General features: G+C 43.0%; 1 protein-coding gene across 3 annotated transcripts in view; it reads left to right on the forward strand.

The window, feature by feature from the left end:
- Positions 1-19,773, forward strand: part of LOC106586418 (semaphorin-5B) — a 199,172-nt gene that overhangs the window by 127,716 nt on the left and 51,683 nt on the right. For all 3 annotated transcript variants that reach the window (XM_045707609.2, XM_045707610.2, XM_045707612.2), the window contains exons 6-9: positions 1,827-1,889; positions 2,800-2,898; positions 3,316-3,529; positions 15,137-15,422. In XM_045707609.2, the coding sequence (XP_045563565.1) occupies positions 1,827-1,889; positions 2,800-2,898; positions 3,316-3,529; positions 15,137-15,422 (662 nt within the window). The remainder of the gene's footprint in view (positions 1-1,826; positions 1,890-2,799; positions 2,899-3,315; positions 3,530-15,136; positions 15,423-19,773) is intronic.

Here is a 19,773-nt window from a genome sequence, read left to right on the forward strand (position 1 = left end):
TGAGGCCCAAGCTCTTATCGGTTGTGAGTTTAAACTGTTCTAGTTGTCTAATTTCATCACAGTGTGTCAGTATGGCTGGCTGGCCTACATGACAGACTGCAGCTTTCTTTCTCTCAGCTCATTTCTCTCTCTCCCTCTCTCTCTTTCATTCTCTCTGTCTTTCTTTTTTTTCTCTCTCATTTTTCACTCTCCATCTCGCTCTCTCTATCTCTTTCACTTGTTCTCTTTTTCTCCCCCACCCATTTTCTTTCTGTATCTTTCTCCCCCTCCCACCTCTCTCTCGCGCTCTCTCTCTCTCTCTCTCTCCGTTCTCTCCCTCCCTCTGTTCAGTGCAGTATGAGCAAGGTTAATTAAAGAGTCTCTCAGAACAGAGCGATAACACCCAGCCTCATCTCAGGGACAGCAGACACATCATCTGCATCCCAAATGGCAACCTATTCCCTACATAGTGCAGTACTTTTGACCAGGGTCCATTGGGCTCTGTTCAAAAGTAGTGCAATACGTAGTGAATAGTTAGCATTTGTGACACAGACATAGCTAGCTTACTCCTCTCTCTCAACGAGCTAAATATCGATTTATTTCACTAATCAATTTGTCTCTTTCTTTCTTACCCTCTTTCCTTTTCTTTCTGATGCTTTTGGACACTTTAATCTGTGTCCAGATTCCAGTCTTGGTATCTGTTTTCATACCACGATGTGGTCTCTGTAGTATCCCCTAGCCCTGTTGTGCATGACAATGTTCCACTGTGTGAAGAATAAGCCAAAATGTCGGTCGATGTGGTTGTGTTGTGTGCTATGGATGATCCGTCTTAAAGTCAATACTCGATAAGGACCCAAATGGCAGACTTTTTCTCCAGTGCGCAGAGAGGACCCCATTCGCTGTAAGAGATTAGAGGAGAGGAGGAGAGGGGATAAGAATGGTAGGGGAGAGGAGGAGAGAGAGGAGGGAGGCAAGTGACACAGTGGGGGTATAAGCTGGCCCTAGTCCGTGCCAACTCCAGCCTCTCTCTCTCCCAGCACTAGGGTTAGGCCAGCAGCACCCCAGCTATTTTTAGTGAGACTGAGAGACCTAGACACAGTAACAAACATGAGGGAGAGAGAGCCATCTCTCAGGCTCCCATACAAAATGCCAATGCTGCTCTGATAGCCAAGTGTGTGTGTCTGTGCGTGTGTGTGTGCCCCAGCACTGAGCAGAAAGACCAGTCTCCTGGTGCAGCATTCGTAATTAAACCCAAGACATGCGGTTCAAAAAAAGAAATGCAATTGGGCAGTGGAGAAAAAGCGTGTGGCGTGTGGTAGAGGATTGGAGGACGGTGTGTGTCTGCCTCGTGTGTGTGTATGTGTTTGTTTATGTGTGTCCCAGCACTGAGCTGGGGCTGGGGCATTCTTAATTAAACCCAAGGCATGCGGTTCTAAAGGAATGTAAGTGGTGTGTGTGTGTGTGTGTGTGTGTGTGTGTGTGTGTGTGTGTGTGTGTGTGTGTGTGCGTGTGTGTGTGTGTGTGTGTGTGTGGGGAGGATTGGAAGTTGAAACACATTTCCATCCTAATGACATCTAGGCTGCAAATTAGGACGTAGCCCTGGTCCTATCTGGTTACCTGACCTCATAATCCACTGGCTGGCCCACTCAGATCCATGTTGACGCAATTAACAAACATCAATAAGGTTCATGTCTTTTCATTGCATCTGTGTTGTTAGTAGCAATATTAAGCTCAACAGTTGCATCATTGTCAGGCAGCCAGCAGGCACTAGTAAGGAGGCCCCCTTGGCAACAGGTGAATGCTGCATCCAGTCACTCTTTTTGTGTGTGTTTATTTTGGTTTCCTAGGCAACAAAATGGGGCCCGGACGATGACACCAGGAGGTCCTGTCAGAGCAAAGGGAAGACGGAGGTAAACGATGACTTTAATGGTCCCCCCCCCCCCATCCACACACACACACACACACACACACACACACACACACACACACACACACACACACACACACACACACACACACACACACACACACACACACACACACACACACACACACACACACACACACACACAGGATGCCTCCCTGAATAAGAGCTTTTACTTTAAAAGCTGGCAGTTGATTGGATGAGGAAGGGGCCCTTCTCCTCTCCTTCCAACGGCTGATAAACACTGTGATAATTTTGTTATTTCACTTTTTCTTTGTAAGAATTGAATGCCTTGTCATTTTTTTTCTCAAGAGGGGAAAAACCAAAAAGCAGTCACTTCTTTCTGAAACCTGTAGAACCTCGTCTGACCTCAAGTTCTAAAACAAAGTTACTTTAATTGCCAAAACAATATATTTAAGGAAAACTAAAAGTTTCATTACAATTTATTTCCCCCTCAATCGTCAGACAATGCTTCCCTCAATGTGTAAGACAAACCTGCAAGTAAGCAATTAGTTGCACTGTGTACTACATGTACTGCATATCATGTGTATATGACAAATAAACAAACTTGAATTCTTTCTAAGAATGAGATGTGATTAGACTAGGTTTAGATATGTTACATTTCATCTCACAGATGAAAGATTTACAGTCATATCATTAAAGTGAGTGGTGAGTAATGCTGGCTCGTATTCATTAGTGCATACTGTTACAAACGGTAACCAAATGTTTTGCAATGAAAACAAGTGGCTTTTTTTTAATCAGGTTTCTTATCAAGTACAGGTAGACCCACGCAGTTTCGGTCAATTTTCTTCCAATTGGTTTCTAGTGAATACAACCAAGGTACTATAGGTAATTCTCTAACCTATAACATCTCTGTACTCTACCACCCCCTGTAGGTGGAGTGTCAGAACTACATCCGCGTCCTGCTGGTCAATAAGACTGAGGTCATCACCTGTGGAACCAACGCCTTCCAGCCCCTCTGTATCACCCGGGAGGTAAGGGGGAAGGGATGGATGGAATGATATCTGTCAGGGTGGATGGGGTTCGAGGAAGAAGTAGAATGGAGTGAAAACCTACAGGGGGCTGGGTAGGGGTGATAGGCAAGGAATGATGAGAAGGTAAAGGAGGATGGTGGGAGGAAGGAGGAGTGGATGGAGGGAAGAGGGGGATAGAGTAATAACTGGCAGGGTGGGGGGTGAATGATGGAGGGGATAAGATAAAGACTTGAATATAAACATCAAACAGCCATATGGTCTGGGGGAGACTTTAGAGGTGGGGAAGACAGTAACAACACTATCATTTTCTTACTCTCTATCTCTTTCTCTATCTCTCTATCTCTTTCTCTATCACCCTATTTATCTCTCTCTTTCTCTCTCTTTTCTATCTCTATCTCTCTTTCCCTCCTCTCCCAGGTTGGGAATATGAGTAGTGTGTTGGATCGTGTGAACGGTGTGGCAAGGTGCCCCTACGACCCTCGCCATAACTCCACAGCGGTGGTGACGGAGAGTGGCGAGCTATACGCCGCCACGGTCATCGACTTCTCTGGTCGCGACCCTGTCATCTACCGGAGCCTGGGGGGCATGCCACCCCTCAGGACGGCCCAGTACAACTCCAAGTGGCTCAATGGTAACACACACACATACACACACAAACACACACCACACACACACTTCCCACCATGTGTTAGCTCATTTAGCATTGTGTAGTGTCAATTAAAGTGTATTGTTGCATAGGGGCTAAGATCTTTGTCAGAAATCCAGCGCTTCCAGATTGTTAATTGTCTTGATGCAGTCTATCAACCATGTTTCTCAGTGGAACTATGTCCTACCCTTTTCTAGTATCCTAGTACAAAAACCATGGTGATTTGAGTAATCCACCACAGTGTTGTTGTATAGGGATCACAGAGGTAGGAAGGGTGTGGACAGTATGAGCTGGTATTGGCTGGCACCGTAGAAAAGCTAAGTTAGATAAACCTCCATCAGCCCCAAAAGTCATGGCTATGTGTCTATAATCTCCCTGTTGCTGGCACAAAGTTTTTTTGAACTGAATGCACCTCCAAAATACATCCTGACTCATGCAGAAAAAAGACAAACCTTCCAGAGACGGTGCTTCTCATCTGCAGTAATTCAAACACAACAGCAGTTCCCGGCTTCACAGAGTAGGAGGAGAAAGGGGGAGAAAGGGGAAGAAAAGGGGAGAGAGGAAGGGTGAGTAGGTAGAGGTAGACGCCACACTGGTAGACCAGGAGAGAGGAGAGACACTCAGGAGTCAATGAATGGTGTAAGAAGGGGAAGAAAGGGAGCAAAAGGGACGAGAGGAAAGGTGAGGATTCATTAGTGGGCCAGGCAGAGGAGACGGGGGAGAAAGAGCAATATAGGAAAAGGGGGAAGGAGGCTAGAGAAGAGAAGTCAGACTCAGTAGGAGACAGAAGGAGAAATTGGGTGAGAGGAAAGGTAGGAGGTAGTGGTATACAGGTATACAGGCCAGGCACAGGAGAGGTGATATACTCAGAGACTCAGAAGGCAGTGAGCAGTGTAATTATTCCTCGCGTCAGGGAGAGGGTGAAATTACAGCGTGCTGCATGCTTCATGCTACGCAGGGCTCTCTTCTGACAGTGTGTGTGTCTGAGGTGTGTGTGTGGGGGAGGTGGGCTTTACCGAAGCCTCTCTTGCAAGCGAGGGAGGGAGGGTGGAGAGGCGAAGAGAGTGCTCTGCTCATCAGCATAATCACAGCTAGTTGCAGACAGACAGGCAGATTGACACCACACCACTCACTTTACTTACACACCACCTTTTCTTTCCGTTCCCTCTGCCCACCTAAAAATACACACAGCCTCTTGGGGCAAAGCTCCATTTTCTTCCTCCAGAGTCTTGAGCTGGATCGAGCAGCCACAGAGGAGACGGAGTGAGAATTAAAATCTCATTTCTAGTCATAAGCCTCCCCAGTTAGGGGGATTCACAAACAAACAGACAGAATAGAACAGAGGGGGTTCTGAATCTAATCAATCTGTTCTTTATTGGGTTGGGACCTGCCAGGTGCTGACCAACTGTTTATTATAAATGAGAATGAAGTGGGGAGCCTGGGGAGCATTGAGGATGTAGACATCCCTAAAGAACACAGGCAGGCAATAATCTCTCTCTCTCTCTCTCTCTCTCTCTCTCTCTCAAATTCAATTCAAAGCGCTTTATTGGCATGGGAAACATATGTTTACATTGCCAAAGCAAATGGAACAGACAATAAACAAAATGTAATTAAACAAGGTAAAACATTAGTGAACATTGCACTCACAGAATATTTAAAAGAATATAGACATTTCAAATGTTACAACAATAATTATATTATTGCTAATGTACAGTGTTGTAACAATGTGCAAGTAGTTGAAGTATGAAAGGGAAAATAAATATACAGATAAATATAGGTTGTATTTACAATGTTGTTTGTGCTCCACTGTTTGCCCTTTTCTCATGGCAACGGGCCACAAATCTTTCTGCTGTGGTTGCACACTGCGGTATTTTTCCTAACAGATATGGGAGTTTATCAATGTTTGATTTGTTTTCAACATCATTGTGGGTCTGTGTGATCTGTGGAAAATATTTGTCTCTAATGTGTTCATCCATTTGGCAGGAGGTTAGGAAGTGCAGCTCAGTTTACACCTCATTTTGTGGAATAGCATTCTAGATTGCTCTGTTATTTTGGTTGATTCTTACCATTGGTTCAAATAGTTATCTTTTTGCTTTTTCATAATTTGGTTGGGTCTAAATGTGTTTCTGTCCTGTGGCTCTGTGGGGTCTGTTTTTGTTTGTGAACAGAGCCCCAGAACTAGCTGGCTGAGGAGACTCTTCTCTAGGTTGATCTGTGTAGGTGAGGGCTTTGTGGTAGAATGTGTGGGCGCTTCCTTTTAGGTGGTTGTAGAATTTAGCGGGTATAGTCCTAATTCTGCCCTGTTTGCATTACACAAAGTATACTTTGGCAGAATTCTGCAGGCAGAGTCTCAATTGTGTGTTTGTCCCATTCCATGAATTCTTGGTTGATGAGTGGACCCCAGACCTCACAACCATACAGGGCAATGGGTTTGATAACTGATTTAAGTATTTTTTGCGTTTTTTTTAGTTTTATGTTCCTTTTGATGGCATAGAAGGCTGTTCTTGCCTTATCTCTTTCACGGCCTTGTGGAAGTTACCTGTGGTGTTGGTGTTTAGGCCGAGGTAGGTGTAATTCTTTGTGTGCTCTGGGGCAACAGTGTCTAGATATAGGTTGTATTTGTTGTCTTGGCTGTTGGACCTTTTTTGGAAAACCATTATTTTTGTCTTACTGAGATTCACTGTCAGGGCCCATGTCTGACAAAATCTGTGCAAAATATCAAAGTGCTGCTGTAGGCCCTCCTTGGTTGAGTCCGTAGGGTGAGGCCGGGTGAGGTGCTGCAGACTGTTCTAGTGCCCTCTGCAATTCATTGATATACAGTGCCTTTGGAAATTATTCAAACCCATTGACTATTCCCACATTTTGTTATGTTAAAGCCTTATTCTACAATGGATAAAAAAAATAAAATTATCCTCAGAAATCTGCAGACAATACCCCATAATGACAAAGCGAAAACTGGTTTTTATAATGTTTTTTTTAAACAGAAATATCTTATTTACATAAGTATTCACACCCTTTGCGATGAGACTTGAAAATGAGCTCAGGAGCGTCCTGTTTCCATTGATCATCCTTCAGATGTTTCTACAACTTGATTGGAGTCTACCTGTCGTAAATTCAAATGATTGGATATGATTTGGAAAGGCACACACCAGTCTATATAAGGTCCCACCGTTGGCAGTGCATGTCAGAGCAAAAACCAAGCCATGAGGTCGAAGGAATTGTCCATAGAGTTCCGAGACAGGATTGTGTTGAGGCACAGATCTGGGGAAGGGTACCAAAAAATGTCTGCAGCGTTGAAGGTCCCCAAGAACATAGTGACCTCCATCATTCTTAAATGGAAGAAGTTTGGAACCACCAAGACTCTTCCTAGAGCTGGCCGCCTGTCCAAACTGAGCAATCGGGGAGAAGGGCCTTGGTCAGGGAGGTGACCAAGAACCTGATGGTCTCTCTGACAGAGCTCTAGAGTTCCTCTGTGGAGATGGGAGAACCTTACAGAAGGACAACCATCTCTACAGCACTCCAATAATCAGGCAATGGTAGGGTGGCCAGACGGAAGCCACTCCTCAGTAAAATGCACACACCTAAAGACTCTCAGACCATGAGAAACAAGATTCTCTGGTCTGATGAAACCAAGATTGAACTATTTGGCCTGAATGCCAAGCGTTACGTCTGGAGGAAACCTGGCACCATCCCTACGGTGGAGCATGGTGGTGGCAGCATCATGCCGTGGAGATGTTTTCCATCAGCAGGGACTGGGAGACTAGTCAAGATTGAGGCAAAGATGAACGGAGCAAAGTACAGATAGATCCTTGATGAAAAACTGCTCCAGAGTGAAGGTTCACCTTCCAACAGGACAACGTCCCTAAGCACACAGCCAAGACAACGCAGGAGTGGCTTCGGGACAAGTCTCTTAATGTCCTTGACTGGCCCAGCCAAAGCCCGGACTTGAACCCGATCGAACATCTCTAAAGAGACCTGCTTTGTCATTATGGGGTATTGTGTATAGATTGATGAAAATCAATTTAATCTATTTTAGAATAAGGCTGTAACGTAACAAAATGTGGAAAACGTCAAGTGGTCTGAATACTTTCCGAAGGCACTGTATTTGTTGAAGATGGTGGGGCTCAAGCTGCATCCCTGTCTCACCACACAGCCCCGAGGAAAGAAATATGTGTGTTAATTGCCAATTGTATCTGCACACTTGTTGTCTCCATTGATTTTATAATGTTGTATGCTCTCCCCCCAACACAGCTTTCCATCAATTTGTATAGCAGACCCTCATCCAAAATTGAGTCACAAGCTTTTTTGAAATCAACAAAGCATGAGAATAATTTGTTTTAGTTTCGTTTGTTTGTCAATAAGGGTGTGCAGGGTGTATACGTGGTCTGTCGTACGGTATTTTGGTAAGAAGCCAATTTGACATTTGCTCAGGACATTGTTTTCACTGAGGAAAGAGTCTGCTGTTGATGATACTGCAGAAGACTTTTCCAAAATTATTCCACGGTAATTATCTGGGTCAAATTTAGCTCCACTTTTGTGGATTGGGGTGATCCGGCCTTGGTTCCAAATTTTAGGGAAGATGCCAGAGCTGAGGGTAATGTTTAAGAATAGCCCATTTGAATTTGTGGTCTGTATATTTTATCCTTTCGTTTAGTATTCCATCAACACCATAATCCTTTTTGGGTTGGAGGGTTTGTATTTCTCTCTCTCTCTCTCTGCATCCTGGGAGTGTTGGTGCATGTTGGGAATTGTGTGAGTGGTGTCTGTAGTTAGATCGCCTCTGTTTTCTTTTTTGTTTCCTTTCTTGGTGGTTTTCCTTTTTCTATGCATGATTGAGTTTTTTTTTGTTTTAGTGGTAGAATTAGGTATATTGTATTTCTTGTTGCAATTGCCATTGTTTTGGTGGGGATGGCGACCCACGTGGGGATGCCGTCCCTGTCACTTTGGCACAGCTTCAGGTGTGTTACTGAAGCTACTGTCACTCTGGAGGAGTTTCTGGTTGCCGAAGGAGAGAAGGTAGGAAATGAAAATGTTGCTTATGTTGGATGAATAAAGCAGTGGTGTTTTTTGTTAAAGAAGAGCGTCTTGTTGATCAGATGGTTGTGCATGCCGTACTTCTTAAAGGTATGTTTATTTAAGTTACGCTGCTTTTTCTCCATCTACAAAGGTTACGATTTTGAATGTACCGCCGTTTATTCCCAATGAGCTATTGGAGATAAGAGATGTTTTACACATTTGTAAACTGTCTGATGTGAATGTGGGTTTGCTTTCTTTGGATCAGGAGAAAGCTTTTGACCATCTGGACCGCCAGTACTTTCAAAACAGTGAAAGCCTTTGGTTTTGGGGATGTTTTTTTGTCTTGGATGAGTCTAAAGCATGCTGGGGCCTCATGTATGGTGAAGGTGGGGTTGGTTTAAGCTGACCCATTCCCGTCCATAGGAGTATTAGGCAGGGATGCCAAATTTCAGGACAGTTCTTTTGTCTGGCAATTGAACCAGTGCTTTGTTTTTTAAAAGTGAGGCTCACTGGTTTCTCTGTGCCAGGGGTTATGAAGGGTCCCACAATAGCACTGTCTGCGTATGCAGATAACGTGTCAGTTTTTATTACAGGGGTTGAGAATGTTAAGGTTCTCTCAAACGCTTTAAAGGTGTATGAGGGGGCCTCCTCAGCTAGAGTCAATTGGGAATAGAGTGAGTTGCTGTGGGCAGGTCAGCTTCAGATAGGAACCACTCCATGGTTACCAGGGGGGCTTCAGATAGGAACCACTCCATGGTTACCAGGGGGGCTTCAGATAGGAACCACTCCATGGTTACCAGGGGGGCTTCAGATAGGAACCACTCCATGGTTACCAGGGGGGCTTCAGATAGGAACCACTCCATGGTTACCAGGGGGGCTTCATTGTGGCAGAGATGGGATGAAGACTGGGATTTATTCTAGAATCCGATGTCTTTCAAAAAAATTATTGGGAGGGTGTAGTGGAGAAAGTGTGTGCCAGATTGTCTAGGTGGAAATGGGTGCTACCCCAGCTGTTTAATAGGGGAAGGGTGCTGATAGCCAATAACCTAGCCGCCTCTACCCTGTGGCACAGACTAATGAGTTTACAGACACCAGGGGGCCTGATAAAAGAGCTTCAGAGGACCCTTGTCAACTTCCTCTGGTCTGGACAACATTGGATTAAAGCTGCAGCCCTGTACCTGTCACTGCACGAGGATGGGCAAAGCCTGGTGGACATTTCTTCTAGGATCATGGCTTTCCGGCTTCAAGCAGCCCAGAGACTGTTATACAGTGACGGTTCTAGCTGGGTCAATACAAATGAAATCAAATTTTATTTATCATATACACGTTTAGGAGATGTTATTGCGGGTGTAGCGAAATACTTGTGTTTCTAGCTCCAATGCAGTAATATCTAACAATTAACAACAATACACACAACCTAAAAGTAAAATAATGGAATTGAGGAATATATACATTCCTAAATTCCTACAGCCTACACATTGATGAGGAGAGCGGGTTGTTTGGGCTTAGACAAGCACCTTTTCCTCTTAAAACCTGTTGGGGCTACAGGTTAGCAATGAACCCCGAGCCGGGATTGCTAACAAGGCTGGAAATTCAAAACATCAAAAATCTAATAATTTCAATTTCTCAAACAATCAACTATTTTACACAATTTAAATGATAAACATCTCCTTAATCTAACCACATTGTTCGATTTTCAAAGAGGCTTTACGGCAAAAGCATAAAGTTAGATTATGTTAGGACAGTACATAGCCACAAAAGTACAAACATCCATTTTCAATTCAAGGTCAGGCGTCACCAAAAGCAGAAACCAGCTTGAATTATGCACTAACTTTTGTCAATCTCCATCAGATGACACTCCTAGGACATTATGTTATACAATACATGCATTTTTTGTTCCATCAAGTTCATATTTATATCCAAAAACAGCATTTTACAGTAGCGTGAAATTCAGATTTTTTTCTTCTCTGAAATGCTTCCGGTGAACATAACAAAATTACTATTCGAAAACATTGGTAAATTATAATATTGTCATTCAAAGAATAATATATTATCATCTCGTAATTGCTACCGAATGGCCAGATCTCAAAATAACTTTACTGGGAAATCACATTTTGCAATAAACGGGGTGCTATGCTAAGAACAACAGGCTATGCTATACAGTTAGCATCATCTAAAATCGATAATAACATTGTAAATATCCCCTTACCTTTGATTATCTCCATCAGAAGGCAGGCATCCCAGGTCCGGAAGGCATCCCAGGTCCGGAACAAATGTGGTTTCTTTTGACAAAGTTCATAATTTATGTCCAAATAACACCAAGTACTTAGCGTTCATTATGCTCCCACAAAACGTGGTGGGGGGACTGTAAAATCACGCCGAAAAGCTAAAAAAACCTAGTAAATAATCTATTTATGTTCGTTCAAACATGTCAAATGTTGTTTAGCATTAATCTTTTGGTCCATTTTTAACGTTAAACATCAGTAATATTTTCACACAACCTATCCTATGTCTAGATAAACAATGAAGACAAAACTCACGTTTCTCAGATTTATGCGCAGGCGCAAAAAAATGAAGTGATGACATGTCAACTTCCTTGGATTCTAATTTGCTCTCTGTTTATCATAGACGCTTCAAACAACTTTATAAAGATCGTTGACATCTAGTGGAAGCCGTAGGTGTTGCGAAATAAATCCTTTCTCACTATGGTATCTATAAAACAATGACACTAAATAGTACAGTCACAAAATTCACATTTTTTTGGATCTATTTTTCACAGGTTTTTGCCTGCAATATGAGTTTTGTTATACTTACAGACACCATTCAAACTGTTTTAGAAAATTCAGAGTGTTTTCTATCCGAATGTGTTAATAATATGCATATCCTAGCTTCTGAGTTGGTGTAGGAGGTAGTTAAAAATGGGCACATATTTTTTTCAAAATGTCTCAATACTGCCCCCGAGCCCCAACAGGTTTTAATAAGGATCTGACCCTTTTTTTGAATTTTCGCCTGAAATTACATACCCAAATCTAACTCCCTGTAGCTCAGGACCTGAAGCAATGATATGCATGTGCTTGATATCATTTGAAAAAAAAAGATAATACAATGAAAAAAAACATGCGTTTTTTTTTCATCATCTTTGAAATGCAAGACAAAGTCCATAATATTATACTGCAGTTTAGGCGCATTTGAGATTTTGGCCACTAGATGGCAGCAGTGTGTGCAAAGTTTCAGATTGATCCAGTGAAGCATTGCAATACTGGACAATATTTTGTCAATTGATACATTTTCAAGTACATTACTACAGAGAACATACAAAAATGATATGGTAATACAAAATGTAAGTTTAAACACTCCCAGGAATGTCATACATGATGAATAATTAGCTTATACACTAACTTTCACACATCTAGATGGCCAGGCAGGGTGGGTGTGGAGCCAGAGACAGCAGGGGTTCAAACTGGAGATCCCAGTTCCTACATTTGAATATAAAAATTGATTTTATCAAACAAAACTACGCTACATTTGATCTCTGGGACCCTCAGGATGACAAATCAGAGCAAGATTACTGAATGTAAGTACATTATTTACCTTCAGAGGTGAATGTATCAAACAAGTTGCTGTAAAAGTTTTGTTGTTGTTGTGCACTCTCCTCAAAATATAGCACGATATTATTTCACTGTAATAGCTACTGTAAATTGGAAAATGCAGTTAGAGAATTTAAGCTTTCTGCCCATATAAGACATGTCTATGTCCTGGAAAGTTTGATGTTACTTACATCGTCATGCTAATCACATTAGCGCACGTTAGCTCAACCGTCCTGGTATAGGGACACTGATCCCGTAGAGGTTAAAGCTAGAGGGGGTGATTTGTCTGGCCTGACTCCATTCTATGAGTCTGTTATGCAGGCTTGGAGAGTTTTCGACATGTCCCGTAAGGCCGGCACACCACTAGGGATGTGGCTTTTTGAAGAGTCTCTTTTTTTATAACAATGTCATCCAGTCCCGCGCTCTGGGTTCAGCCAGCCTACGTTCATGCCTGTTAGGTGTGGGGTGTACCAAGCTGAGTCATCTGATGCGGAGCAGGAGCAGATTGTTGGAGGACCTGGGAGAAAGAGCGGAGATCTGATCATCTTGCCTACTGTGAAAGGTCGTAGCTGAGGTCTGCGATTCCTTGCCAGTACTTCATCGGCAGTATGTGACTGATACTTCCAACTCTGATCTGATTAACTTAGTGTCAGTGACAGCTAAATTAGCAATCTGGAAGATGAAAGAACACTATTTGGGGACAGAGGTCTGTGGACGTGGTGGGCATGCTTGAGGGGATGTTGGCAACAAGACTGAGGGATGAGTTTGCCTATTACAAACTGGTTAATGACATTGGGCTGTTATGAGCATATGGGGTATTCAGTAGTTGTTGTGTTAAGTTACAGTGGAGGAGATTTGGTGTTGTGTTTTTAATTTATGTTTAACCATGTTTTTGTTTGTTTGAGTGTTTATTGTGTTGTGGGTTCCCAGACCTAAAGTTTTATTTTTTAAACTCTCTCTCTTGCTCTCTCTCCTCCTGCTTTTCCCCATGGTCAGTCACGTGGCTGTGTGAGTTACACCCCTCAATCAGACTGTGTGGAGATTGAACAATCAGTCTGTTGGATTGACACCCACACATTATGCAGCCTAAACATGCATATTATACTGTATCGACTGTGTATAGAGTATTAGCTCATTCAATACCGCCTCTGACAGCAGTGTGTGTGTGTGTGTGTGTGTGTGTGTGTGTGTGTGTGTGTGTGTGTGTGTGTGTGTGTGTGTGTGTGTGTGTGTGTGTGTGTGTGTGTGTTTGTGTGTGTGTGTTTGTGTTTCTGTGTGTGTCTGACAGCTGTGGGGACGCAGTAGTGTTAATATACGCTGATGCCTTTTTCCGGCTTCTCTCTCTCTGTGGTAATTATCTAGGACCCAGCAGGAGGTCTGGTGAAACAGTACCACACACAAACACACATTTACATGGCTGTAAGCATCGGTTAGCTGACTGAACTGGAGAACTCAGTCCTCATTAAACAGTATCATGAAGAGCCAGGTTAGGGAGGTAATGGTCGATTTGTCATGATAGTTTATCAGAAATGGATTACATGATTTTACATGGATTACATTACATGTGATTATTTACGGCAAAGCTGTGGGTTGTAACATGGCACCCCATGCTGGCATATTAACATTAAGCTTACCCTAGAGACAATGATTAAACAGTGCGATAAAGGATATGGAGAAAGCAAACTATAGGATAAGAATAATGGGACAGTGGATGAAGCTACAGCTGACAAGAAATGTTGGTTAACACTTTATTTTGATAGTTAGTGGAGCATCTATCGAAGGACTATCAAACGACTATCATTAACATGTCAATGCATGTCTTTGGACTTGCAGCAGGGAAGCATCTGTAGATATCACCAAACATTGTGCTATTTGGTAAACTAGTCCGTCTCTACCACCATTTCACCCATTCCTATTTGCTGCCGCCAGCTACTACCCACAGTTGTTTTTTATGAGTGTTCTGAAATGGAATTATGCGTTCTGTTATTGCTTCTGATGCTGTTTCCATTCCTGCTGACCGCCTGCGTTCTCCTATAATCTCATTCTCTTAAAAGGTAGTGCTGGCCCCCGGGGCACTTATCGTCATGGCTGTTTGCAGGTTAATATCTACGCTCTCTGCTCTGCATCCAAGCTGTCCGTTTGTGTGTGAGTGTGAGAGTGTGTGTGTGTTTGATATCACTGAGAATGAATGTTACCTTAGGGAAAGCAGCACTGACTGCACATACTGTGTTGTTCTCACAGCCTCACTGCTTCTCTAGTCATGAGCAATGCTCCTCTACATTATAACTCTACAGGGGAGAAGGCATGCTACTGGTTATCACATCTGGGTTCAAATAGTATTTAACATCTTTCAAATACTGTCATTGAGTGTTTGTTTGAGCCTGAATATCATGCCAGATGGGCAGAGTTTGCACTTTTGGAATTATACCATTGGTTCCATTTTGTCCAGGCATGCTCAATAAAGCATATTTTAAATGTTGTTTGAACCCTTCTATGTCTGCTGTTAATGTGTTCAGTGTTGGGACTGAGGCTAACCCGTGTCTGTAATAATAACAACTCACAACAGGGAGACTGTTTGAGTGGCCGCACCATGTAGTGTTTCTGAGCACCAAGTAGAATGGATGATGAAGTCACAGTCTCTATTGATTTTGTTCCACTCATCGAGTGCATTAGTCTCATGTCTTTACCACATCAAGATTGATAATGTGTTCTGGCAATTTACAAATGGAGGAATGAATGCAGTGTACATGTTATAGGATGACTGTGACTAATGAATGCATCTCACAGGAGGACTTTATTATTAACATGACTGGACACATTCATTCGTCAGTATAAACTAGCATGACATTAAGAATCATCCCCTATGGCTGCATGGACTCTAATGCTCTCTCTGACTTAGTCTCCTCTTCCCCTCTGCCCTTCTTCCTCTCCTTCCCTGTCCCCTCCCCTCCCCTACTCCCTTGTCCTCTCCTCCTCTTCTCTTCCTCAGAGCCCCATTTCATCTCAGCCTATGATGTGGGTCTCTTCACATTCTTCTTCCTGCGTGAGAACGCTGTCGAACACGACTGTGGGAAGACCGTCTACTCCCGGGTGGCCCGCGTCTGTAAGAACGACATCGGAGGGCGGTTCCTACTGGAAGACACCTGGACTACCTTCATGAAGGCCAGGCTGAACTGCTCGCGCTCCGGAGAGATCCCCTTCTACTATAATGAGCTGCAGAGCACCTTCTATTTGCCTGAACAAGACCTCATCTACGGGATATTCACCACCAATGTGTGAGTGATGAGTAATATTCTTCTTATGCAAGACACACACACATTCAGGAAAACACACACACGCACTCATGTACAGGTGCAGTACACACGCACCCTCTCTCACCCACCCCCACGCAAACTCCATTACTGCAGTTTCCAGTCCTAATGATTATCATTATTCAGCATCCACTTCTTGAGAGCACTTAAGCTGTATTTGAATACTCATACTAACTGCACTAACCATACGATTTATGCCATAAATTGAGTATATAGTATGCGTATTGGTCATAGTGTGGATATAGTTAGTATGCCAAAAGTTCCCGGATGTCGTGCTACATTCGCCAAAATACGAAGTATACAAACAGTGGACACTTTCCATGCTTTTAGGGCCCATAATGCAATTCTTCAGAAAATGGGTTGAGGGTTCACATTTATTTCAGATTTGAAGAAAATGGCGTAAAATATGCAGCCAAAATCCAACGAGAAGGAATACAAATTCATTGCTTTAACTAATTATGACAAATGTTAAGAAAATGTTGAGCAAATAAGTTACCTTACATATTATGTTGCCTGACAATTTGTTAGCTATGCTATCCTTACAAACAGTGGCGGAAAAAGTATCCATTGTCATACTCAAGTAAAAGTGAAAGTCACCCAGTAAAATACCACTTGAGTAAAAGTCTTAAAGTATTTGGTTTTAAATATACTTAAGTATCAAAAGTAAATGTTATTGCGAAAATATACTTAAGTATCAAAATATTTTCAAATTCCATATTTAAAGCAAACCAAGAGGCACCATTTTCTTGTTTTTGAAGTTTATGGAAAGCCAGGGGCACACTCCTAAAATCAAGACATCATTTACAAACGAAGCATGTGTTTAGTGAGTCCGCCAGATCAGAGGCTGTAGGGATGACCAGGGATGTCCTTTTGATAAGTGTGTGAATTAGACAATTTTCCTGTCCTGCTAACCATTCAAATTGTGTCAAGTATTTTTACTTAAGTACTTTACACCTCTGCTTACAAACCACATTGCATGTCATTACAGCAGTAGGTACCGGTATGTTAGCTAACGTTAGTTGGCTACTATTACATCAAACTTGCCAGTATATTAACTATATGCTATCTAACTAACTACCCAAAGTTTATTGACATGATTATCCCTGCCATTCTTAGCTAAGTGGTATACTCGTTGTGCGTTCTCAATGGACATTTGGGTGCTTTCGTAAATTCGCAGAATAACTGATGAATTTACGAACAATCAACACCCGTTGAATATGGCCGGTGTCAGTAAACGTTGGCAAAAAAGGCGTAATAAAATTGTTGCCAGCAGCACAGTTACAGTCACCAACACTCTGAATAACATGAAAATTGCCTAACCAGCTCTGCTAGGGTGGGTAAAATGGTCAGAGTGAGGTGTTCTCTGATTTGTGTCTGTAAGTAGCTAGCCAGTTAGCTTGGGTGCTTGACTGTGGTTGTAAGGTCAGAACGCTCGAATCAACCCTACTGCCAGAGCATAGTAGTATGTAGTATATACTCATTAAGTATGTAGTATGCAGTATGTTAGTATGTCATTGACGGGGCTGTAGTGGAGCAGGTTGAGAGCTTCAAGTTCCTTGGCGTCCACATTACCTACAAACTTGCATGTTCCAAGCACACCAAGACAGTCGTGAAGAGGGCACGACAAAACCTATTCCCCCTCAGGAGACTGAAAATGTTTGGCATGGGTCCTCAGATCCTCAAAAGGTTCCTACAGCTGCACCATCGAGAGCATCCTGACTGGTTGCATCACCGCCTGGTATGGCAACTGCTCGGCCTCTGACCACAAGGCACTACAAAGGGTAGTGCGTACGGCCCAGTACATCACTGGGGCCAAGCTTCCTGCCATCCAGGACCTCTATACCAGGTGGTGTCAGAGGAAGGCCGTAAAAATTGTCAAAGACTCCAGCTACCCTAGTCATGGACTGTTCTCTCTGCTACCGCACGGCAAGCGGTACCGGAGCGCCAAGTCTAGGTCCAAGAGGCTTCTAAACATCTTCTACCCCCAAGACATAAGACTCCTAAACATCTAATCAAATGGCTACCCAGACTATTTGCAGTGCCCCCCCCCCCCCCTCCAATTTTAAACTGCTGCTACTCTCTGTTATTATCTATGCATAGTCACTTTAGTAACTCTACCTACATATACATATTACCTCAATTTCCTCGACTAACCGGTGCCCCCGCACAATGACTCTGTACCGGTACCCCCTGTGTATATAGCCTTGCTATTGTTACTTTACTGCTGCTCTTTAATTACTTTCTCTTTTTATCTATTTTCTTTTTTTTGTATTTTTCTTAAAACTGCATTGTTGGTTAAGGGCTTGTACGTGAGCATTTCACTGTAAGGTCTACCTAAACCTGTTGTATTCGGCGCATGTGACAAATCAAATTTGACTTGATTTGATTAGTATGAGTATTCGAATACAGCTTTAGCCTGATTTGAGCAAGTGAGGCAGAGTAAGGCAGAGAGCCTTTTTCATTACACATTCTACCTGCACTAATGAGAATCGGGATGGTTAGAGGAAGGAATCTGTGGTTGTTTTCCAAATGGTACCCTATTCCCTACATAGTTTACTACTTTTCCTATAGTGCACTACCCTATGGGCCCTGATCAAAGGTAGTGCACTACATAGGGAATAGGGTGCTATTCGCGACACATCCTGTTACTGTACTGTGTGAGCTGTGCCCTGACACATAAGCCTGGGTTACACAGACCATTGTTTAAGGAATGCGGTATCATCCACTTCACTAGAGGGAGAAATGAGTGTGAGCAGAACAGAAGACTCACCCACAATGTGGATGTTGCCCTTTTGTGGAAAAGAAAGAACATGAATGTGGTCCATAGGTGAAGAGGAAGCGAGAGAGTTTTGCCCTTTTCTGAAAGAAAGAAAATCTTTGTGATGCTTTCACAGACTGAGGTTTTGGAGTGTGGAGTTGATTGGGTGTGGTATAGTACAGTTGTTGGTATTCAGATGTGTTCCATGCTCTGCTCTGCTGTGCTCTGCTCTCTCTCAGGGGAGAGGAATCCTCCCCCTCGCCTTCTGCTGCTCTCACCTGTAAAGTTCTGACTCCCAGCCTGACTCCCAGCCTGACTCCCAGGCTGCTCTCCATCGCTACCAGAGCTGAGGCTATCATTACTTCTCAGTACAGGACATATGTGCGTGGATGTGCATGTGCGCGTGTGTGTATCCCTCCCTCTTTCCCATTCCAATCTTTTGTCTCGGCCCCTCTCTCTCTCCCAATCCCCCAGTCTCTGACTAAAACTATTCTGAATAGTGTGATATCATAATGCAATCACAGGAAGCACTGTCTCCATCTGTCTGTGTTAAATTGAACATGGTCAAAGAACTCCCAGGAGTTTGAACTGTAAAACAGAACAGAGAGAGGGAGGGAGGGAGAGAATTATGGAGGGAGTGAATGAAGGAGGTAAAGAGAGAGAGTTTGAGAGAGAGCGAGAGAGATATGCTGGTCTCCATCTGCATTTGCTGAACTTTTAGCAGCTGACTGGGTTTTCAATCATTATCTCGTCAGAGTAGTGAACCTAAGACCCCTAGAGCACGCTGAGGCCTTATAATTAACTCTAGACCTTATTGGCATCTCCCTCCCTCGTCCTTCCCTCTGCTACGGCCTCTGAGTGAGGCTTCACAGCATCTGTGTTTCTCACATTGAAATGGGACTGTCACTGGCTAATGTTGAAAATCCTGATGTGATTTCATTGCAATGGCTTTCTCCATACTTGGTATGTATTCTGAATGAGCAGCTGGATGCTGCTGCAGGTGTTATCGTAGAAGAAACTGATTGGCTCACACAGTGATCTGATTTGACATGTCTCCTCAGTAACCTGGTAACCATGGTGTCCTGGCATGGTGTAATGTGTGTGTGCAGCTATCTGAAGGGTGATCCATGTTTTTGCCTGATTTTGCCTGATTTTTTTCTAAACTTTTTCCTTCACCTCAACATAATAACATGAAATGCACCTTGAAATGACCTATATTCCCCCTGGAGCATGTTGGGTAAGAATCAAATAGATATACTATTACTATGATTATTCGCTTTACTTTTACAAATTATTCTTTCAGCAAAAAATACTACTTCCAGGCACCTTTTTTTTAGCATGTGCACAAGACAGTAATCTTTTGTACTGTATTGTAACATAGCTGCGGCTGTTTTATAGCTACCTGACTCACTCGTGAAAGTGATTGTTTCAGACTATAGCATTGTAGCTCAGATACTGCATTGTTATGGAGTAAAAATGTATATGGATGGGCCTCCCGAGTGGCGCAGTGGTCTAAGGCACTGCATCGCAGTGCTACAGTAGCAGTGCCACTAGAGA

This window comes from Salmo salar, chromosome 25, assembly GCF_965601325.2.
Source record: "Salmo salar chromosome 25, fSalSal1, whole genome shotgun sequence".
Taxonomy (NCBI): Eukaryota; Metazoa; Chordata; class Actinopteri; order Salmoniformes; family Salmonidae; genus Salmo; species Salmo salar.